The 22,670-nt window shown below is 37.6% G+C and overlaps 5 protein-coding genes across 14 annotated transcripts; 1 reads left to right on the top strand and 4 right to left on the bottom strand.

Annotated features, from left to right (window-relative positions):
* Positions 1-26: 26 nt before the first annotated feature.
* On the bottom strand, positions 27-4,461 carry LOC110418839 (Transducin/WD40 repeat-like superfamily protein). 4 transcript variants are annotated; one of them, XM_021431662.2, is made up of 11 exons: positions 4,398-4,461; positions 4,100-4,149; positions 2,934-3,077; positions 2,594-2,761; positions 2,405-2,491; positions 2,070-2,204; positions 1,831-1,941; positions 1,403-1,494; positions 1,216-1,321; positions 926-1,012; positions 27-832 (listed from the first exon to the last, which is right to left on the bottom strand). In XM_021431662.2, the coding sequence occupies exons 3-11, from the start codon at positions 3,072-3,074 to the stop codon at positions 419-421; spliced, it is 1,341 nt and encodes a 446-aa protein (XP_021287337.1). In that variant the 5' UTR covers positions 3,075-3,077; positions 4,100-4,149; positions 4,398-4,461; the 3' UTR covers positions 27-418. The 4 variants fall into 4 exon arrangements, with proteins under 4 accessions (XP_021287337.1, XP_021287336.1, XP_021287338.1 ...); XM_021431661.2 differs by having other exon boundaries at positions 4,362-4,423; XM_021431663.2 differs by lacking the exon at positions 4,398-4,461 and adding an exon at positions 4,345-4,363.
* A 1,164-nt stretch (positions 4,462-5,625) lies between these two features.
* On the top strand, positions 5,626-9,710 carry ARP8 (actin-related protein 8). The gene is made up of 12 exons (XM_021431894.2): positions 5,626-6,058; positions 6,236-6,321; positions 6,446-6,516; positions 6,641-6,708; positions 6,873-6,934; positions 7,169-7,266; positions 7,592-7,673; positions 7,968-8,110; positions 8,252-8,400; positions 8,682-8,815; positions 8,981-9,099; positions 9,330-9,710. Exons 1-12 carry the CDS (start codon positions 5,706-5,708, stop codon positions 9,405-9,407), a joined length of 1,443 nt encoding a protein of 480 aa, XP_021287569.2. The 5' UTR covers positions 5,626-5,705; the 3' UTR covers positions 9,408-9,710.
* LOC110419031 (small ribosomal subunit protein eS17x-like) lies at positions 9,652-11,229 on the bottom strand. Of its 2 annotated transcripts, none has more exons than XM_021431896.1 (2): positions 11,074-11,229; positions 9,652-10,294 (listed from the first exon to the last, which is right to left on the bottom strand). In XM_021431896.1, the coding sequence occupies exon 2, from the start codon at positions 10,281-10,283 to the stop codon at positions 9,858-9,860; it is 426 nt and encodes a 141-aa protein (XP_021287571.1). In that variant the 5' UTR covers positions 10,284-10,294; positions 11,074-11,229; the 3' UTR covers positions 9,652-9,857. The 2 variants fall into 2 exon arrangements, with proteins under 2 accessions (XP_021287571.1, XP_021287572.1); XM_021431897.1 differs by having other exon boundaries at positions 9,652-10,288; positions 11,074-11,214.
* Positions 11,230-11,897: 668 nt separating this feature from the next.
* LLG1 (LORELEI-LIKE-GPI-ANCHORED PROTEIN 1) lies at positions 11,898-13,776 on the bottom strand. The gene is made up of 3 exons (XM_021431895.2): positions 13,356-13,776; positions 13,214-13,270; positions 11,898-12,502 (listed from the first exon to the last, which is right to left on the bottom strand). Exons 1-3 carry the CDS (start codon positions 13,435-13,437, stop codon positions 12,141-12,143), a joined length of 501 nt encoding a protein of 166 aa, XP_021287570.1. The 5' UTR covers positions 13,438-13,776; the 3' UTR covers positions 11,898-12,140.
* A 1,679-nt stretch (positions 13,777-15,455) lies between these two features.
* LOC110419133 (Sec14p-like phosphatidylinositol transfer family protein) lies at positions 15,456-21,293 on the bottom strand. 6 transcript variants are annotated; one of them, XM_021432028.2, is made up of 15 exons: positions 20,384-21,290; positions 19,783-19,868; positions 19,372-19,675; positions 19,133-19,232; positions 18,616-18,882; positions 18,129-18,206; positions 17,947-18,051; positions 17,810-17,859; positions 17,622-17,721; positions 17,387-17,485; positions 17,181-17,294; positions 16,923-17,091; positions 16,306-16,700; positions 16,136-16,210; positions 15,456-15,745 (listed from the first exon to the last, which is right to left on the bottom strand). In XM_021432028.2, the coding sequence occupies exons 2-15, from the start codon at positions 19,787-19,789 to the stop codon at positions 15,725-15,727; spliced, it is 1,884 nt and encodes a 627-aa protein (XP_021287703.1). In that variant the 5' UTR covers positions 19,790-19,868; positions 20,384-21,290; the 3' UTR covers positions 15,456-15,724. The 6 variants fall into 6 exon arrangements, with proteins under 6 accessions (XP_021287703.1, XP_021287707.1, XP_089640150.1 ...); XM_089784024.1 differs by lacking the exon at positions 15,456-15,745 and having other exon boundaries at positions 15,788-16,210; positions 20,384-21,293; XM_021432030.2 differs by lacking the exon at positions 15,456-15,745 and having other exon boundaries at positions 15,788-16,210; positions 20,769-21,293.
* Between the last annotated feature and the right edge of the window lie 1,377 nt (positions 21,294-22,670).

Below are 22,670 nucleotides of genomic sequence, written 5' to 3'. Positions count from 1 at the left end.
ACTTAATGCAAACTCAAACAAACGGATTGTTAACCACAATCATCCTCATTTGAATCCTTAATCATATTTAAAAAGAGAGTAAGAAGAAAGAAGTGAGGGGAGAAAAGACAGGCCGCAAACCACTCATAAAATTGTCTAGCTCCCAAGGAAACCATACTACTCTTTTCATTCTTCCTCTTCACATGAACGGGCCTTTCTAGCCTTCTGTACATCCCCCTCCCATTAGCATCTTCTGCTGAATGACCCCCACACGTTTTGCAGAAAATAAAAATCTAACTGAACAGAAATAACCTACAATTACAGAATACATCTTACATTTACATCTACAACTTCTACAGCTTAGAATGTTATTACATTCGTCAAATACCATCAACAACAGCCACAACACCATGCTTATTTTGCATACAGCATAATCAACTCAAATTAGGGAATCAAGGTATGAGTAGTTCCTCCAACGACCATACTCAAGAAGACTACCGTATGTACGATCCCATACACCGATAAAGAGAGACTCTGTGTCAGGACTAAAGGATAGGCCAGATATCTCCCCAAAGAAATCGATTTCTTGCTCATTCTCATACCCACTTTTCACATCATACACATGCACAAAGTCAGCAGGCTCAGCCATTGCCATGTACTTACCATCAGATGTGTAGCGAATGGACCGTATTGCTCCAAGGTTTCCCTTAAGAACAGCAACCGACCTGGACAAGTTCCGAACATCCCAAATTCGGCAAGTTTTGTCTTGGTTCCCAGTAGCAAAAGTGACACCATTAGGGTGCCATGCTGATGCAAATGAGAAGTCCAAGTGTCCACACAAGGGCATAACAGTCTGCAATGCAATTTCCAATCAGCCGATGCCAGATGCTAGCCTTTGCAATATCCAACATGTAAACTAATCATGGAAAAGCAAGTAGACAATTACCTTCCCCGTGCTAGAGTCCACTAACATACCATCAGGGTTGTCTCCAACTATTATTAAAAGTTTCCCATCAGGACCCAGAGAAGTATGCTGCAAAAGCAATGCATTAGCAGAGGTCATAGTATTTATCCTCGCTGCATGTTGTATCAATATTAATAGAACCAATAATTAGCATACTGCAAATCATTAATTTTCAAAAAAAAAAGCATACTGCAAGTCAAATTTTACAGAGAATAATTTTACATGTATGTTTACCAATCTAAAATAAAAGGAATCCAATATAGGGAACTTACATTAACTGGCCAAAGAAAATGAAAATACTTAGACAGCTGATATTTTTCCATATCAAAATCTCTGACTCCACAGTCATTATTTGAGGCCGTAAAGTGAACTGCACCACTGGAATTTCAAAAACAAAGCAAAATTAGGTTCAGGTTGAATGCGACCAATGCCACCAGCAGCTCAGTCAACAAGAAATACCTTGGAGTGACATAAATCTCAACAGCATTTGTAATGGCATTGTCATCATAAGTTGTCCTGGAACAAAAGCTTATTCCAGGTCGATCTAAATGCTACATTCCAGATCAAATTCAAATAATTAATTCTTAAGATCACCAGCAACAGTACTACAGTTAGCAAGACCTTAGCAAAAAAACAATCAGCTCTCTTCAAATATAAATTTAGCCAGATCCATCTTACAACATGACAGATATGTCCAACAATAGATTGAACTAAAATAATCTCGAAGTTATATCTAAACTTTCAACTTCAAGTAACTGGCAAAAACTGAGAAAGAGCTACATCGCACAGAAAAGCAGCTCTGCAATTGCTATACAAAGGCTTATTCATTTTTCTGATCTCTGTTATGTCAGCAAAAGATTTCGAGGAAAAAAAGTTACACCACTTACCTTGCATATTAGCTCACCCTGGAACCCTCCAGCAACTAGCAGGTTATCTTTTACAGCGAGAGTACTGACTTGAGTTTGTGTAAAACCTTCCATCAGACTTCCAGGATGTTTCTAAAAGGGAAAACACATTGATCAATCTCAGAAGACATAAGATAGGGGGAAAGAAAGGAAAAGAACAAGAGGAACAGAAAACAACAACAATACTTCAGAGAAGAAACCAAATCATTCCAGACACAGACCTCAGATGGTGCCACGTGCCCAGAAACATTAAGAATTTCACGCTTGCGATGTGTCAATGAAGACCAATGCATAACAGAAAAATGTGACATAAGATAAACATCATGTTTTGATGTAGCCCATACCAAGTTCCTCAACTGCATCACCACAAGCGGATATGTTTATCAGTCAACAATGATGATCACAGCACAGTTAAGCCGACTAAAGGGAAAGGACTGGCCAGAACATTAAAGCATAACCTTTAAAAGGAAAAAAAAAAATCCTTCTGTGATGCCACAAAATACGAAGGGGTAAAGATAGCTTATATTAATTAAACAAAAACTTCCATTCTGCTAACCTGAAAATGAAGTATTGTTGATTTTACAGATCTTGAATTAAGTCTGAAGTCATAATATGAGGCACCCTTCTGGGAAATTTTGCAATCCTGTATACAAATTGACATTTCAACTTAGTTCAATTACTATCAAAAATATTAGATCCAAGAAACTGGTATGAAAGGAAAGCGGGCAACTATAACAAGTTTTACCTTTCCTGACCCTTCTCCAGAGTGAGGGATATTCTCATAGTTCTTGTACTGTTCTAGCCTAGTTTGCCTGTATTTTTCCCTAGTGATGCTAAGCCGATCCCAAGGAATTCCCTGGATGTCTTTTCCTCTTCTAGCTTGAGAAGCAGAAGTATCAGATATTTTATTATTCTGCAATACAGTCAAATTACATTAGGGTGGCTGACATCCACAAATACTCTAACAAAAACTTCAAAAATTTTAAAAACAGCAAAGCTATATTGTATATTTGATTAAGCTAATGACATATGAACTGAGTTGTATAAGAAATGCCTATGTGAATCTTGTAAAATATAAAACGAACCAAGTAGTCATATTCATCAAGATCAGAGTCCGAGCCAGACATATATCTGCCACGAGACTCTTCATCCATGTCATCATCTATGTCTTCCATGTCATACTCATCTGCCATGTATCCAGCATAATCTTCGTGGTAGTGGGACATATTCTACCAGACAAAACTACACTAAATCAATATAAATTCAAGCATCCGTAATTAATCAACAACTAAATGATAATAACCATATCTATAAAGAAAAACTCAGACAACATTATAGATATTGAACATGATAATATTGACACCAACAGAGACTAGAACCACGTCCAAGCCACAATTAAAGAAAAAATCAAATCCCCCGTCAGACATTGGATCCCCAGGAAAAGGAAAGGGAAATGGAAACAAGTATCCAAAAATAACAAGTGCAAGACTACCACCAGTCCATAATATAAGTTTTTTCTCAGTGTGTATGAAACACTTATATCGGCAAGGAGATAAACTAATGAAAGATTGATAGCATATGAGTCAATCCCCACCATAAATTATTTATGGGAAACACATGTTATACATTTTGAAGTAAATTTTCGTACTACTGTCAATTCAACTATGCTAAAATCATGTTAGGATAGATACAGAAATTAGCTTTGTGTCATTCAAGCATGCAATATCCAAAAAAAACATGTCCGGGGTCCCTAAATTTGTAAACTTTTGCCTCCTACAAAGGAGAGTTTCTTCTTTCTAATTTTCCCCTTTGCAGGCTTATGCATCCTTGTGGATTTTTGGGGCCCAGCAAAGCAGTAAAGTCTCATCAAATTCATATCCCATGCGAATTTACCATTGCTAAATTTAAATTGCAAAAACTGATGAAAAAGGATAAAAAGCCAAAAAAATAAGAAATTGCCTGATTAATATAACCCTAATGGAAAATCCCCCAACGAAAATTAAACTCCCAAATCAGAGCAATCATGCAACAACATTCAATTGCGAATAATAACTCTTTTTTTAAAAAATATAAAAAAAAACACAGCAAAAAGTGTTAAAAATAACGAATTAATTCGTATCCGCAACTATGCATCGATTAACAGAAATGATGACAAAAGAAAAAGAAAACTGAAGATCGAAGATGATCAACATCAAAAACATGAATCGCGAACAAGTAAAAGAAAAAGCAAAAAAAAAATGAGCAAATTGACCTCTTTTTAAAAAACAAGAGATTGTAGGGAAGCTGGTCCTCTCCTCCGATCTGGAGATGAAAATATCAGCATCAGAATTGCTTCTTTTTAAGAAATAAATAAATATATATATATATATATAAATACTTCGTAATTATTTCAATCGACATCAAAAAAAAGGGCTCTCATATACAAAATCCCAATATTCCTTCGATTAATATGGTAATATTACAATAAATAAATAATTAAATAAATAAATAATATACTATGATGATAATTAGACCGTGGATCGCGAGAACTCGAGAGATGAAGGAATTACTAGTATTTTTTTTTTACCGCTTATCCACTGCTTTTTATATTCTCACAAGGAGAATCTTTGATCAATTATGTATTAGCATAAGGTGAACATATGTGGCAAATCTACGGCTTAATTACTTTCCATGTCAGCTCATTTGGAGTAGGATAATTTCGAATTAAATATTATTTATTATTTCAGATCCAGTTATTTTCATTTCCAATTGTTTAATTTTTTCGATTTTAGAAATTTCGAGTCATTTTGCACATGATATAATATACCATTTTGAATTAACTAAATTTTTGAATGGAGCTCCAGTTACCATTCATGTCAAATCAGCTCTAATTTTAGATTATTTTGATCAATTATAAGATGATTGCCAAGAAAATAAATCCATAGGCAATTATCCGAGGTCGGCTATTTTTAACTCTGCTCATATGAATTAATTTAATAATTTTATGTCATGCATTTATTTTTTAATTCAAAATACGAATCTTTTACTTTGAAAAAAAATTTTACTTATAAATTTAAGGCATGTCTCTATTTCAATGAAATTATTTTTTTTTATTTTATCACTCATCCACTTAAACAAACATGACAAAGAAGGTTTAATGTTAATCGTCTGGACTCTTTTGAAAATCTACAATCTTTAAGCTCTATTCATGCAGTTCAATTTAACAACATTTTTATATCATGAGTTTTTGTTTTCAATTTAAAAGATGTATCAATTAAAAAAAATTCTTACTTTTAAATTTAAGACATGTACATATTTTCAATGAGATTATTTTTTCTTACATCTTCTATTTAAGCATATAAAGCAAAGTAGGTTTTGTCTAATTGAAAGTTAATTGTCTAAATCCTTTTAAAAGATGTAGAATGGAGTTCAATGTAAAGAGTCGTTTCACTTTCACTTTTATTATCTCATTGCAAATTTTATTAGTCACGATTTTCTCTAAATTGAATTAAATCATAGATTCCTTGTTTATTAAAATTAAAAAGGAAAATATTAAAAGAAAAATATATGAAAAAGAAAACAAAATATAAAATTTGGCTACACAATTTTAGTACAAAATTTGAGTTAATAGGAAGCCAAGAGACAGAGGAGGAACCACGGTCCACGTTGCAGGAGCCGTTAGTTTGCAGAGCTATCCATTCCCCACGTGTCATTACCGTTTCTTTCCACGTCATCGTCAACCAGCAGGCAGAAGAAGAAAGAAGCGTTCACCCCCACCTAACTTGGTAACTCCCCATCTCATCTGAATTCAGATCATTGTCTGATTCCGACATAAGAAAAATCTTCTCTTTTCTCAAAATTCAGACAGCACTGAGGCTATGGCTACGTTGCTCAGGAAGGTCTGGGAATCAGTGTCCAATCGTTCCTCTTCAAACTCCGACTCAGCCATCCACCGAGCCACTCGAATAGCTGATGCTCCTTCTTCAACTATTACGACGACGTCTTCATCGTTGGGAGCGCTGTTCGATGAGATTCCGCTGGATATTCTGGTGCAGATAGTCAGGTTGGTGGGGCCCAAGGACGCCGTTAAGCTGAGCTGCGTCAGCAGAGCCTGGAGATTGCTTGTGTCTGATAATCGACTATGGATATACTTTCTCCAGAATCACCACCACGACCCTTGGGACTGTGTTTTCTTCGCCGAGTTGAACTTGAGATCCGGTTATCCTCTCCAGTTCGTCGCCCTTTTGCTTTCCTATTCTTTCCCACCAAGCACAACCCTTTTTCTGCTCGAATTATGCTTTGATTGAACCAGGATCATTCATTTTAACTTTGTTAGGAGTTCCTCTTGGAATTTCTTCGTCAGTATGGGAATAATTGAACCAAGTGTATTGTGATTTTTTTTTTTCAGAACATTCCCAAGTCAGACAGGGGAGTTATCTTTCATGCGCATTTATGGTCAGCGTGCACAAGTCCGTGGTTCTGTTATTATCGATGGTAACTACTTATCGTCCCTAGTACTGTGGAATCTGAAACAGACATAGCTGGTCTCTTGTTCCTCACAATTCTTGATGGTTATCTTCTTTTTTGTTTTCTTTTCTCCTTTCATAACCTGAAAAAGGTGGTTCTGGCTATTGCAAGTTCGGTTGGAGCAAATATGCTTGTCCATCCGGGCGGTCTGCGACATTTCTGGTGAGCCTGTAATTTCACAGAATGTGGGGAAATCCCATTCCGTTGTTGGATACGTCTTCAGCTTCCTTATATATGTATAGACATAATGTTAACTTAAAGTTTGCCTTTGACCTCGATGTGTCAGGAGTTCGGTAACATCGAATCTCCCATGTATTCTAGACTTCGACATTTTTTTGCAACTATTTATAACAGGTTTGTTGTGTTGTTATTTTTCAGTCTAATCTGCAATTGCTCATCCCTTAATTTTGCTTTCCTCTAATTTTTAAACCTCTCTTTCACGTGGGGCATGTGCATGTCGCATCACTCAAGTCAACTCATTCTTTGAGATGTAAATTTGATGATGTAGTCTTGTACAGGATGCAGGTTAAACCAAACACTCAGCCAATTCTCCTCTCCCTTCCAATATGCCATTATGATGGTTAGCTACTATTTTTGTCTGCTTTATCATAATTTTGAATGCTCAATTCATGGAAACCCATGTCATGATTTTGTTCGAATACTGTATAAGGAATACTCTCTTGAGAGCTATACGGACTTTTAGATCTTTGCTCCTTGGCATTTGCATTTTGTTGCATGCATTTTAGATTGTGGCTTTGTTGCTATTTAATTGGTCTTAATAACCTTCCTTGTGGATGTATTTTGATTACTGCAGATACTGAATCTGCCAAAGCATCAAGAAGGCAGCTTAAAGAAGCCATCCACACAGTCTTATTTGACTTGAATGTTCCTGCTGTTTGTGCTGTCAATCAGGTACATCATTCTATCTCTAGATATTGTCTACTGGTTATTATTGTTCTATAAGGAAACAACCAAACAGAAAGAGGCATAAAGGGAAAAAAAATGCACAAGGAACTTGATTGGTGACAATGCTTATTCCCTCTCTTAAAGCTTATGAACAATGCAAATTGAATGTATCTTTCATCTTTTTCCATGCTTGAAATGCTAATGATTTATGTTTCTTTTTCTTAATCATCTGTGGAAATGCTGATTTCTTTCCAACTTAGCCACTCAGAAACAGAGTCTTTTGTTATTCCTTTGATCTTAACTCAATGACATTTGCATGAGATTTGTGCAGGCTACTTTAGCTCTCTATGCAGCAAGACGAACATCTGGTATTGTTGTTAACGTTGGTTTCCAAGTTACATCTGTTGTTCCAAGTGAGCGCATGACTTGTCTCAAGTTTTTTCATCATTTTCTGTTTGATATGTGAATAATCCTTAAGCATTAATGGTGATTTATCAATGCGTTTATTATAATTTTTTCTGATTTCCTTTTTTGCATGACAATCTCTTATATCCTTCATTTTCTTTTCTGTCCCGTTATAAAGGGGATTAAAAAAACTAATCAATGTGATTTTTTTCTGCCAAGTTGAGTATTTCTCTACTTTCTGTTTTCGGCATAGAAATAATTGAATTCGATTTTATATGGTTTCTGTATTTTTTGTTTTATAGTTTTACATGGTAAAGTTATGCGTAAGGTGGGTGTTGAAGTCATTGGGCTGGGAGCATTGAAACTCACAGGATTCCTCAGGGAACTCATGCAGCAGAACAATATTAACTTTGAATCATTGTACACCGTGCGGGCACTAAAAGAGGTATGCTGTAATCTTCTTCAATTTTGGATGGTGCTTACCACTATGAAGTTCATGCAAGACCATTTCTGTTTCCTTTTTCCTGTAATTAGTTACTTGCTCGTTCAAGGTTTTTGATGCTCTTTAAGTTTCATTAAAATGCAGAACCTATGCTATGTTGCTGCTGATTATAAAACAGAACTATCTAAAGATACCCAAGCATCATTGGAGGTTCCAGCAGAGGGGTGGTTTACTCTTTCAAAGGAACGCTTTCAAACTGGAGAGATCTTATTTCAGCCACGTGTTGCAGGACTGTAAGTCTATAATAATAGCATTAATAAAACAGTTCGTCTTGGGTTCATAAGGAAGACCACAAGTGCTAATCTTGAGACCTTATTGATGCCTTGCAAATAATTCAAAATGAAATACCCTAAAGGAAAATACAAATAAAGAAAATATTTAATGTGTGTGAACTATCTAAGATTTCTTGAGATCTGATTGACATCTTGCAAATGATTCAAAAACGAAATACTCTTTAAGGGAAAATACAAAAAAAGAAAGAAAATATTGAATTTTTATAAATATGTTGGTACAGGCATGCTATGGGATTGCATCATGCAGTAGCACTTTGCATGGAGCATTGTCATGCTGCAGAATTGACAGGTGATGATGCTTGGTTTAAGACTGTAGTTCTGTCAGGGGGAACTGCATGTTTACCAGGACTTGCAGGTAGAATCTGCATTTTCAGTCGTTTTCATTCCTTTTGTTTTAATTTTGAGAATTGTTGGATGTAAGATAAATCATAATCTTCCAAACCCTCTGCCAGTGAAAAGGTAGCTGAAGTTGATTGACTAGAATGATCTCTGACATTTGTGTATGTTTAACTGTTCCCAGAAAGGTTAGAAAAGGAACTACATGAGTTTCTCCCCCCTTCCCTATCGAATGGAATAAAAGTCATCCCTCCTCCTCATGGTGCAGATACTGCATGGTTTGGAGCAAAGTTTATCAGCAATGTAAGCTACTTAACTCCATCAATGAACATGTTTAGCGTACAAATATATGTAAGAACCGTAAGTTCTATGTGAAATAGTTGTTATTGGAGTTCCCTTGCATAAAAATGTGATTTCCATTCAATCAACATGAGATTGATTTGATGTTTCACAGGTATTAGCCTTGATGTTGCATACATTGAAACTTGCAACTTGTTTCCATCTCTCTTAAACATGCATCTATGATTGTGCAGTTAAGCACCTTCCCAGGGTCCTGGTGCATAACAAAGAAGCAGTTCCGACGTAAGTCCAGATTAACCCTAATGTGGTGAACATCTGGCTCCCTAGAAGTCGAGCATCTTCCTCATTGTCGTATAAGCATGAAGCAGTCTAGGCAGGAGTCCAGACTGAGCGTGGCACAATTAAGCCACTGTCATTTTTTATTATAGTGTAAGCATCCATAGACAAAATTCTGTTGTTCATTACTCGTCATTTACATAAAGATTAATATATCTGAACAAGGTTGAAGGGCAATGAGTTGTGAAGACGTCAAGATGTTATATTCCAATTACTTGATTGAAAACCAAAAATCATATGAGAGATTGCCATCATCAATTCAATGAACTTTAAGGTAACATTTGTATCCAAATTCAATATTAAAAAAAAAAACCAATGTGCCATATTATCCATAAAAAAACATCAAAATTCACTAGTAGCAAGAATATTAAGTAACACCATCAAAACTTGTTTAATCTCAAGTCGACCTGCACAGCCCAATAATCTCAGTATCTCCTACCAGCAACACCCGGGCGACCAAAAACTGGGCGAGCAATCATAGCCTGTGGTTCGACTTCAACAAGGCCAGGAATATCAGCCATGCCAAGAGCAGAAAGCATGTCAAGGGTCTCCTTGTCAACCTTGATTTCGTCGGTCTTAATAGCTGACTCATCAGGAACAAAGTCCATGCGACGCTCACGCTCTTCTTCTTGAAGCTTGAGTGAAATGCCACGAACTGGACCCTTCTGAATGCGCTTCATCAAGTGTGTAGAGAAGCCAGCAATCTTGTTACGAAGGCGCTTTGTAGGAATGAGAGCAACTTCCGCAACAATCTTCTTGTTGGTGTGGAAGTCCAAGGTCATGCGAGAGTAGTACTTCTCAATGACATGACGTGAGGACTTCTTCACTGTCTTGGTGCGAACACGACCCATCTTAGCTGTTCCTACGAAGAGAAAAACAAAGAATGAATCAAGTATGATTCTGGGTTTCACCTTTAGAAGTGAAAGAGATAGATTAAGTAGAAACAAAAAACCTCAAATTGAGGGGGAAAAAGATAATGCAATCAGGCAAACAAGCTTGCAAAATGAATAAGGGCTAGACTATGGTGTTAGTTGATATTTTGAGAACATTGAAGCATGTTCAACACGAAAATAGATCAAATTCCCCAGAAAAAAAAAAACTACAAACCAAGCATGAAGGTTCTTCAAAGACATCAAAGTCCAGAGAGGAAACAATTTAATTAGCTGCTCAGGATCTTTGTTATCATTACCATGTAGAATGCAAAACAGAAGCAAACAATTGAGGCACAGGACCAAGAATAAGACTACAATCAGTACAAACAATAGGAACAACACCCTTAGCCATTTGCTAAAGTGAATGAAACTAGAAGCCTATGATACATCCAGTTAAGCCAAATTCCCTTCCCATCACATGTCACAACAAAGACAGAATTTTCAAAACCACCCAAATAAAGAAAAGACATTTCCCATATTTCCCCCTGCAATCAAATTGATCAATGCATTGTGTTGTAGCCTTTTGAACACTGTGTATTTTGGATCTCACAACAACAACAAAGGGGTAACTTTTCGCTTTACACAAGACGAAGTAGCAACAGCATATAAAAACGAAAGTTGTGCTTTCTTTTCTTTTCCTTCTCTTTTTCTAGTTTGCACCATTTTCTGAGCGACCAATCAAACCACGAAGAGAAGAACGTGAACGTACCTTGGTAAAGCCAACAGGGGAAGGTGAAGAAGCAGGGACGCCTGAGATCAACTAAGAGACTGAGGTTGCTGCTGCAACACGAAAGAAGCAAAGCCAGCGCCAACAGCTTGGAATATAAAGCTCCGCACTTCGGAGGCTGTTAATCTCGTTAGGGTTTTTCGACTTTTCAATAATTTTTTGTTGGCCCGTGAACCCTATGTGACCATGCAATTGCATCCTTCTATTTTTATCCTTTGACGCAATTAAAGTCTTTCTTTCGCAAAATTTGCAATCAAGTCCTTGAATTGAAAAAAAATTACGTGGATGTGGCATGGAAATGTGAATTGCTTATTGTTAAGCCATGGGGCTTTTAGGGCTTTGTGTATGATAGTACTTTTTTAGATAAAATAAATATTTTAAAATTTCCTCCAATGTCCAATGCATCTGTGTTAGACTGCAGCTACTAGCAAATTGATGGAAAAAGGGCAGTGGCAATTGCAATTGATAAGAAAAGAATTGGTAATGGCAGCATGCATTCCATGATCATTGCTTTGCCACAAACCATGTCCGCCTATAGGTTCAGATGTAATTGTTCGTTGGAACCTAATTACCGAGAAGATAACTTTGGATGCCTTACTTCCAAACAGTGTAGAGATGACAAATCCAATTCTCTCTTTTAGGGGAGATGGATTTTTGTGTCAGAGCCTGAGATTTTTTCAGGACAGATTCCTCCATGAAGTAAGATGAATCCATTAGATAGAGGCTTCAAAGCTCGGGAAGGAGATCCTATTCATAGCCAAAGCACACCCAATCCATACCAACATAGAGAACGCTTGCATCTCATATCACACAGGAAAAGCATAAACTCATTTGATGGCTGCAAATTACAACTGAAAGCCTGTTTCCCCACAACTATTGGGACTAAGTAGCATTCCAATGATGTACATCAATTAGATTTCCGAGTACAAAGAAAAAGCATGGCTGAAGAACCCGATGTATGGAACTACTGTACTCTTCACAAGGTTAAAAGTGGGGGTAAAAATGATATAAATAAACGATTATAATAAATGAAATTCACTTGCAGGCTTTCATAACAACATGAATAGAAACACTAGGAAGCCAGCTGTGGCCATTAGCAGCAGCGATGGATTAGATATTAGCTGACTACCACTGGCATTTACTGATGTTGATGGCGGTAACGCAGGGCATGCAAGCCCTTCTTTCCCTTCACGACACTCGCTAGCAAAAAGGCCTGGAGGATATTTCCCATAAAGATTAATGTAGCTGAACATAGTTGAAGCACAATCGGTTGTCAAGTCATTGATCTGTTCTGCAAACGGGCAAGCAAAGTCCTTGAATGCTGAACAACATTGATCAGGTGGATACTGAGGTCCTTTGCATCGGCTTGTGATAATTGTGTAGTTCAGAAACTCAAAGTTAACCGGGCAAGCTGTAGATGAAGCAGCAAAATAGTATATATCATGTTTAATATCCTTCCATAGTTAAACAACAGAACTCAACAAAAAGTTTGCTCTCAAGCTATCATCAATAAGTTCCAAGAGACCTTAAGATGGAATCAACATTTTTAAACAGTGCTCTCCGATGAATAAGCAGAAAACAGAAAACAAGCAGGGAAAATAAGCTATGCAACTTGCTCCATTGATAAAGATGCTATGAAAATATAAGATGAACCAAGAAATACAGTGTCTGATAGAACAAGGCCTTGATCTGCAGCTTTCTCGCTTTGGATATCATGCAAATCATTTTGGTATATTGTCAAATGAAAGTTTTGTGATGGTTATGGTTTTAAATAAAAGCAGAATGGAAAAAGCATGAAAATAGTTTCTCTGCCAGAGCTTCCAGAAAAGAAAAGAAGAGAGAGAAAGTCCCCTTCCATCCCTTTCTCTCCCTGGTGAAGATTCTAAACAAGCAGAATCCCATCATCCTAAGATTTACAGCTTAATCATTTGTGTGGTTCATCCATCAAACTCGAGCATTAAAGAGAGAAGATCTCAAACAGGCTGACACCAAGAAAAAAAAAAACCCTTCAAGCCATTAGATCTGGCAGCAAATGCTTTAGCAAATTCTAAACAAAATTGATCCCAGAAAAAAAAAAGTAAAATTTAAAGGGTGGTATTATAGAGGAAAAGAAAAAAAAAACCTTTCTTGGCCTGAAGGAGGTTCCTTCCTGTAGAAGTGAAAGAGTCAAAGACACCATCTGCATCCAGATCATCACATATTAGACGGTGAATGATAGATTCAGAAGCTGTAGAATTTACAGAAATTTTCTTTTTGATGAATACCTGAAATTGATGTGGAAGCAGAGGCACCCAACGTAAGGAAGAAAACTGCAAACAAAAAGACACACTTTTCTCTCCCCATCATCTCTTTTCTTTCTTTTGGTTTGTTTCTTTTGAGGGTTTTTGCTGTTGGGTTAACACAGAGAGCAAACAGATCAGCTTCGCTTCTGTTTCTCCTTTGTTCTGGTATTCAAACAACAGAAAGCTCAGAACTTGGAAGGTTGAGGTTGGAATGAATAAAATAAAGAAAGACAGAGAAAGGGCGTGTTTTGCTTATGATTGAAAATGGATTACAGCCAAAAACGCGAAAACTGGGGTGAAGTGGGGTCTGGCTTATTTGCTTCACCCTCCTACTGTCCTAAGGCTAACACTTCCACAACATAAGATTAAGATTTACCAACCCTTTTTTAAGACACTGTCTCTCACCTCACAACACCAGAGTCTTGTTTTTTGACCGACTCTACTACTAGCTGATGAGAATGAGATCATCTGGTTCAAAGAGGGTTATGGTAAAAGTTAGTGGTACTATTGCAAAACAAAGGGTCAAGAGGGTAATTCACTCACTATCTACCTTCTCTTCTCTTACCTGGAAAAAGAAAAGCAACTCAGTGTGGAAACTATCGACAACGGCAGTTTGTCGTTAATTGTGATTTTCAGCACTGACCTATATAATATTTAGAATAGTAATCGAATGAGTTGAATTGCCCCCTCCCCTCAAAATGTGAGGACCAATGCTAAGACTTCAGTTTCATCCACAGGATAAGTAGATGATGTCTTTTATGATTAGTTTGTTCAGCTCCTTAATTTTACCTTCATTCAACTCATAAATTTGCCATGCCTTGGGTCCAAAAATCACATGGAGGGCATAATTCTTGTGCACCAACCTTAAACTCAATACAGTTGGATTGGATTCATAACAGTTTTGGCACAATAAATGCGAGACCATAAACTTCTTATTTACTCCATTTGATGGACTAGGTGATGTTGCTATAAATAACCTACATGCTTGGTCAGCTTTCCAGCTAGAACCAGCCATGCAAAGGAAGAAAACAAACACGAGAAGGAATATCATTCCACCATTCTTTTATTTCATTTTTGTTATTTTAATTCCAACATCTAGAAAGGATTACCAAATTCATTATATACGACTAGCATTACGATTAATGAGTGAATGACATCACGAGCAACAAATCAATACTTCGATGATTCTTTTGGGTTTGGGTTTGGGTTAGACTTAAGACAGTTAGACGCATGAACCAAAGTCAGCTGTCTTGGTCTTGGAGGCCACGTCTTCTGGTTTTATATCTGTCAACTCTGCCAACCTGCCTCCCCACCAAGTCCTGAATTTGAAACTGTTCAATTTTTCTTCCAAATAGTAGTAATTCATTGAGTTGGGGGTACAAGCATGGAAAAGCAAGGCGACGAGAAGGCAAGACAGAAAATCAATGGTCAAGAGATAGCCTCCGCTAACCCACCAAACACGACTAGGCTGTGGCAAGACCTCCCTAACGATATCAATCCGGGGAGGCTTGGATGTCCTCGAGAATCATCATTTTGGCGGAAAGAAAATGCAGCACGTACACGGCAAGGCCTTTGTGCTGGTCTTGCACGATCTCATCATGAAAGCATCAATGCTCGCATCATCTTTAGACTGCATAGGTTCTTCCATTTGCACGGTTGGCTAATCACGAAAGATCCAAGTCTTACCCGATCAATGTCTTGGATCGCTTCGAGGGCTCCAGGTGGATCCTTTCAGCTCCACGAGATGGCCTAACCTCTACCTATAGCGCTTGCAGGAAACCTAAGTTTAATGATGGGGAGAAATGCTGAGATGGAACTTGGACCATGTGAGCAGGCCGCATCACCGGTAGCCCACAAAGACAAAGGGGATTTGTGCCTTGAACTTGCAGAGAACTCGGGTTCAAGAGGAAACAGTATGTACTATGTACCCTTGGAATGATGGTTGGTGGCTTTCCCCATGGAAAGATGAGAAGTATATCACCCAAGTTGGGATTCAAAATTTCATTCACAATGCTCAGTGTTTACATTAAGTAGGTCATGGCGATATTCATTTGAACAGAAAGAAAAAGGAAAAGAAAAGCATGCCGCATTTAAGAAGATATTTCATTGATATTTTCTCTTTACTCTCACCAGTGTTTCAAAGCTGTGCTTTGGGGAAAAAATCCGTACAGCTCAACAGTAACTTCAGTCATGTGGTGGGTGTTAAAAGTAGATGAAGAAGCTAAAAAAGAAAGCGTCCAACCCATGTTTCATCCACGTGCCACGAACAAAGATGGCCCCCGATGGCGTACTTTGTCTGGCATCAACCCTCCTATAGCTCCACTCTGTCTACATGGTCAATCTCCATACATTCAACAGAATAATCTTCGTTGCTGCAACAAGTATGCCAACAACCATCACTATTAGTGGAAGAAAACGATGACTTGAAAAGAATGTATGAACACCAAGATAATAAATCGGCTTTTGGAACTCTAAATCATGGCTCGAGCTCATCTTTTATACACATCTATCATTTTTCTTTTTCATAAGCAGACAAGGTGGTGGTTTGCCTATCCAAACAATTGATAGAAACTTAAAGCAAAGTAGGGTCTTGAATTGTTTTTCATTTGGTGTGAAGGCATCAAACAACCCTATCACAGGAAAGGTACCAAAACACATTTGCAACCTCCTAGAAATTCAAGCCTTCTAAACACCAGAATACAGGATCAAGTTCAAGATTGCAATACTGTGGAATATACTATTCTATGGAGAATGGAACTTACTCGATTTTTAGACTCACGTATATTTTTAAGCAACTCTGCAATCTCAAGTTGCTTCATCACCGTAGCATGTAGAACCTGTAAAATGACACCACCGTCAAAACAAAAAATTGTGATCATTGAAATCGAAGTCCAGTCCTCAAACCTTATAAAGTAAGTAAGATGAGCCATACTCTCTTTGTTTTCTCAAGGTCAAACTCAACGGATTTGATCCGGTCCAGAGAATCCATAAGCATTTTCTCCTTTTCTACGGGAATTCCAGCAGGCTTGTTGCTAAGTTCCTCAAATGCTTTCTCTAGCTTCTGAAGACGCTCTATACATGGAAGGACATGGTCTTCTTCATTAACAGCTTCAGGTGCTGGTGAATTTGAATGGCTATTCGTGTTGCTGGATTCCATTGCACTGGAAGGATGAATGTTGTTTGTCTTTCTCCAAGATTCAGATCGAACAGTGCGAATGAAAGCAGCCAGTCTGACCAATAAAGCTATTAACATTTTTGCCACAGAATGAATATTCCTTCTCCCAACCCTTTCCTTGACAGTGTCCAACCAATGGGTGACTGATGTTCCTGAAGTTTAACATCAACTTAGAAAATAAATCCCAAAGGTAGGGATTATAACAAAACATCCGTCAACTATATGGTGAATATCTATATCCTATCTGTGAAACCAGATAGCGAACAAGAAACATTGTCCATATACCATCAAATAAACCATAAACAATGAAGAACTTAAAGTATCCTCCAGGAAGAAGACAACTGATTACTGTAATAAAATAGCATTTTAAATACCTTCTGAATACGAAGAAGATGCCTGTTTGCGAGATTGGCTATCCATATTACCGAAATTACGCAACTGATCTAGGGAACATAGTGGTCCTTGGTCACTTTCTATAGTTTTCTCAACCAGAGGGAAACTATCATCACAACTATAGTAAGCATTTGGATCGGATATTCTCACCTGCATAAATCACAATCAATTTTATTCAAAAGGCACAAAAACACACATTAGTAACCACAATGAAACAGAATACTGCTTTTGCAACTCACTTCTTCATGAACTGGTGCCAAACAAGGAAATGCAGTGCTTCTTCGTCCAATTGGAGAACACTGGTCGTCAACATCTGAACCAGACTCTGCTGCTGATGTGTTGCTAGCCCTTCCCTGTCATAACAGATTATGTGTCAATTGACATGCATAGAAGATATAATCACAGAACATTATTGAGCTCAATGATCAATAGACTTAACACTTACCTTTAATGACCGCGTCTGAACATAAGAGTCATATTTATGCCGGTCATTAGATACTCTGGTGATTTGCCTCACAAATGTTGCTTCCACATTATGTACAAGCTATCGACACAACCACATGTTAATCTCCAGATAAAAGTTGAGTAACCTAAAATCATGTCTAACAAACATTTCATGTTTAAGAGGAAGAAGCAGCATATTATACAAACAGAACTACTTTGACTGAGGGGACGGCTACCTTCATTATCTCTGGATCATTCCATGGACCCTTATTGGATCTAAGGCACCCTCCATCTGTAGGGCAAGTGCATGACCCTCCTAAGAAGTCCGGCAACTGACTGAAAGAGGTGAAGAAAAAGAAAGGACTTAGGAGTAATCATAGATTGAATTCTCTTGCAGGTAAGAATAAACAGATAATAAACAGACCTAGAGTCAATGATCTCCTGTAGCCTACCCAGAGATTTGGGCTCCAAAACCTGCAATTTGTAAATGAAAAATTGAGTCATCTAGAGGGCAAGAAAAGGGAAATAAAAAAAAAAAATGCCTAAAGCCATATCCTTTACATTTATCTTTCCGATTGTCTTTGCATCAAGAAATTTTTGAGCAGCAGGCCAAAGCATCTTTTTGAATCCAGGACCAGCATTGACTATGTACATTCTGTGCAATGTCTGTAAACCCATACAAAAAAGAATTAAATACCAATTAGCAACAGAAAGTAAAAATATGATTGGATTGTATTGTATACCTCAGGGTAATAGCTGTTGTCTATTTTAGTCATGGCAGCCAAAAGATTTGCAGCAGTCCTGCTAAAATTCTTCATGCCCTACATTCAAAACAACATTTAATTACCAATTATTATTCTACCATTAGATTGCTGTAAATGACTCAAAACAGCCACCACTAGAGGAAGAAAATATTTCAACATTCCACGGTAAGTTGGGCTGGCCCTATTGCACAGTCCATTATTGGCATGGTTTAAGTCATCAGTAAAGTGGGGGCATAGCAAAAATTAAAGTGAAATGCAGCACTTGTATTCAGTTCCAGTGCTAGACCTATATAAAAAGGAAAAATCATGTGTACATTGGCAATGCAACGTTTTCTAAAAGCTACGAAGCTGGCAAAGTTGCTTTTTTAAAAAAAAAAAAAAGCTGGCAAAGTTCTGCCATAATGCTATTTGTAATGTTGTCAAATCTTCAATTTGTTAAAGGCTGTCAAAGATAAGAGTCAAATACCAGTCCTTGCACATCCAATATAGTAGTTGTTGAACAGATTTGTCGCTTTGCTGCAATTGAACAAGCAGGGAATTTCTCTAACAGAGCTCTCTCAAACTCTTGGACATGGTACTTCAAATACCGATCTATGGTGGTGATACGCATAAGCCTACCGGGATGGGCTTTCCCAAGCCGCTCAATGTAAACAGGTCTTCCTTCCTTGTCAACTCCATGGTACCCTTGGGGATAATATTGCAATACTTCTTCCAGCTCTTCAAAGTTGAAATCCTAAGTATTGATTGACTCAAAAAAAGGTTAAACTTATACAATAAAAGGATACTGCACGAAAACATAATCTTAGCTATTATAAACTGTGCGTAATAATCATTAGAGTAATATCAAATTCTAAGATGCCAGAAACCTATTTGACCTCATCAAATATTATGCAAGCCATTGATTTGTGGTTTGGCTTGTCAACGCTTTTCCAGATTTAGAGAACATGCAATGAAATAGATAGAACAAAGTTTACATTTCTCACCCCCAAAATGGTGTCCGTTCCAAACTCTTTCCTCCAATTAAGCATGTCTTCCCACATCTGGATTGTTTTTTCAATGTTAAACTCTCTAGCTTTCAAGAATCTACAAGTTAAAAGTAGTACTTCTCAGCACACTTAAGTTGGCCAGGTATAATGTGAAACCTTTAACAAATCAAGCGGCCAAATTTGCTGACTTAACATAATAAAGGGTTACAACCAGGTGTTTGAAACCACCAACTGACCTCAACAAAATATGATAATCGTCATGCCTGGGAGGCAACAAATCCTTATGAAGAAGTTTCTGACGCAATTCATGAACAGCACTCTCCTCTTTTGCATCTCTGACATCCTCAATGGATACAGAAGGGACCCTGTAATCGATTTTCCTCTTCCCTCTTTTCTTAAGGGAATGAGTAAACTTGTTGGACGCATTTATGGCCTTCTTTTTCAGGGTCCCAATCTTGGATCTTCTCCTCTCATCCTCAGAGTTGTCAAAATCAGACCTTCTGTCTCTGCTTTCATCATTCACCCCAATTTCTTCCACCCCTAGGCAATATTGAAAAAACCAAAGTAAAATTAAACAGGGCTGACACTAACAAGTCAAAAAGAAGACAAGCATTTCATGAAGTAGCAAACATATAGTATTAATATACCTGACATCTCAGCAATTGGCAAAAGGAAAAGCTTTGATCTTTGAAGCTAGTAGTGTTCAATGGAAAAGAAATAAAACCATCATGTTCTGTTCCGCACATTGTGGCAAACAATTAGAGAACAGAAGCAGAAACTCATCATTTGGCATTAAGAAGCAGTAACTAAAGCAGCAAAATATATGAAAGAGCAAACCTAAAATATAGCTAGAGTGGAAACAGGACAAAAATGATAAAGAGAATGATCAGATCTGGAACAAAATGAATAAGCTTTTCTCTTAGTTATCCAACAAGGCCTATATTCTGGACTAGTAATTCTCTTCATATCTGTTGAACTACTAAAAAAATATATCAAATTTCACTGAAAGCAGAGCAAAACAGATAAGGAAATGAACAAAAGAGTGAGCTTTAAACTGAGAGAGGAGTCGGTGCTTGGAAACAGTGGAAAAACAGTGAGTAAAGCGCTTCTAAGATGAAGCTGCAACGCATTCAATCTCTTACAATGCTTGCTAATTATTACTACACCAATCGTACGGATCTCCCCCTCATCTGTTTTTCTTTTTTCCTATATCAATAGTTTCAATTCGAGAAGAAAAGGGGAACGCACCCACTGACTCCAGAGACCGAACGTGGAATCAACCGAACCGCACCAAATCCCTCGAGAAACGAGATAGAGAAGAAAAGAACACCATAAAAACAACAGCGAAAACGAAAAGCAGAAACTTTCCAGGAAAATGTGGAGGATTTTCTGGGAAATAAAAAAAAAACAACAACAAAATGGTTTCCGAAAGATCTGATTTTTATTTATCGTTTCTAACTTTTCCACCCGTTTCTCTCACTAAACAAATCACAAAACGCAAACCCTTTTCTTCTTTCCTTCTCTCTCACTCTCTCCCTCTCTCTCTAAAAAGAAGAAGAAGAAAGAGGACGGAGGTGGGCACAGCAGGCGGTGAAGGTTCCAGCCAGAGAAAGAAAGAGAAAGAGCGTCTCACTCTGCTTTGCTTTACTTTACTTTGCTTCGCTTCCGCTTATTTGTCAGCTCGGCTTTGCATACGTGGCCTTTTCTTGGTTAATTTATCTATAAATTAAACGGAGCAGCAAATATGGAATGGAGTGACCGTGACTTTTGAGGAGCTAAAGCATGCTTGCTGCTTTTCACCTTTTTCTACCTCCTTCACTCAGATTCTTACACAGTAACACAAATAGTAGAGATATCAAATAAATGTTCGATCTCTTATAATACTCATTCTCAACTCTTAAAGCATTACATTCTAACCCGAATAGGATTAAATATGGAACAACTAGCTAATGATTTATAGGAAATTATAATCCTGGTTTTAATCCGGAACTCAACAGTACTCTCTCTACAGCAAACTCAATATCCATGAGCTAGCATGATTCTTCTCTCTCTGTTCACCACCGTCTTATCATTTTGATGACACAAAGAACCTCGAAAAGGGTAGAGAGGGGATGTAGGTGACTGCTAGGAAGAGAGTAAACGAGTTGCGGCAACGTTTTGCCAGCATTAGGTCACCATCCCTTCTTTTGGCAAAAATGGGGAGGTGGGTGGGTTTGGTGGCAAGCCAGAGGCTGAGAGAAGATCCCCCAGAAATCCACCTCTGACTTGGCTTTATTCTGCATACGTGGCTGATCATCCATGACTGCAAAACACACAACTCCTACCAGGCGCCAATTAATGTTAGGTGTCTTTTGATTATTGATTATTAATCATTAATCCCAGGATGTGGATACATCATTTGCAACATGCCAGAAATCCACATCCATGGTAAGCTCTGTAACCGTTAAATGCTACTGTTCCTAGTAGACAGTGGTATTTCAAGCTTGGCTTGGTAGCAATACAAAAATTACAAATGCAACAACATATGGAAATCCTTGCAGCCCGAGGCAACTAACACCCTGTACCCAAATTACTAGCCCATGCTATCTCAGTCAGGGACTCAGAATTCAGAAACCCAATCCCAAACCCCACCATCATCACAAAATCACACTCCCATGCATGCAATCAAACTGAATCCAAAACAAAAAGATTTTCAGCTTGCTACGCAATCAGTAGCTACTGCAGTACTTACTAATTGACAATTAACTTGAAACAGGTTCAAGAGACATTAATGCAGCATCCAATATCAGATTTTGCTGTTTGTTTTTTTGGTGTATTTATGAATGTCAAAAAGTACAAAATTACATGGATGGTCCCATCCCATCAGTACTAAAAAACAGAAAAAAAACACCAACGGTGGGTTAGTTGAAGTAAAATTCTTTCATTATCTAATTATTGTGGGCTTTTATGGGGGAGAGGGTTTTTACAGTTCTTGGGAATGGTTAAATTCAAACATGAAAGCTTCTCAGATGGAAGGAAGAATGATAGCGTCATCATTGCTACCCTCTTCAATGCTTAAAATGCAACAAAACAAATGCTGCCATCAAACTGATGCAATTTTTCCCCTTTTATGCTTATATAGTCAATGAAAATAATAAAAAGAAACAAAGTAGCAGTAGTAATACTAATTCTTCGTTGCCAATGTTTCGGATTTTCTTGTACTTCATTGCATTCGCACCATAGGCATTAGCTTCGAATACATAATGAATTTAGCTTAAAGATGAAGTCTTTGGTCAATGATTTTGGGCCATTCTTGTTGCAAATCAAACACAAAAATTAATTAAAAGGAAGCTCAAAATGGTCAACGTTTTCGGGTAAGATTGCATTTGAGTGGTCCGAAAACTCCGCATGCTCACAACGTCTTCTAGCACATTGCAAAGTCAAATTAGACTAAAGTTTTTTTGGTCTAGGTGAATGAATATGAGCTGTGGGAAGTAGAAATGAAGATGGAAAATGGTGGAAAGAGACAGAGGGAGAGCTGATACTTTGGTTGCTA

The sequence above is a fragment of the Theobroma umbraticum genome, unplaced genomic scaffold, assembly GCF_002168275.2.
Source record: "Theobroma umbraticum cultivar Fairchild unplaced genomic scaffold, ASM216827v3 scaffold_67.0, whole genome shotgun sequence".
Taxonomy (NCBI): domain Eukaryota; kingdom Viridiplantae; phylum Streptophyta; class Magnoliopsida; order Malvales; family Malvaceae; genus Theobroma; species Theobroma umbraticum.
This window is presented reverse-complemented; position numbering and strand designations above follow the sequence as displayed.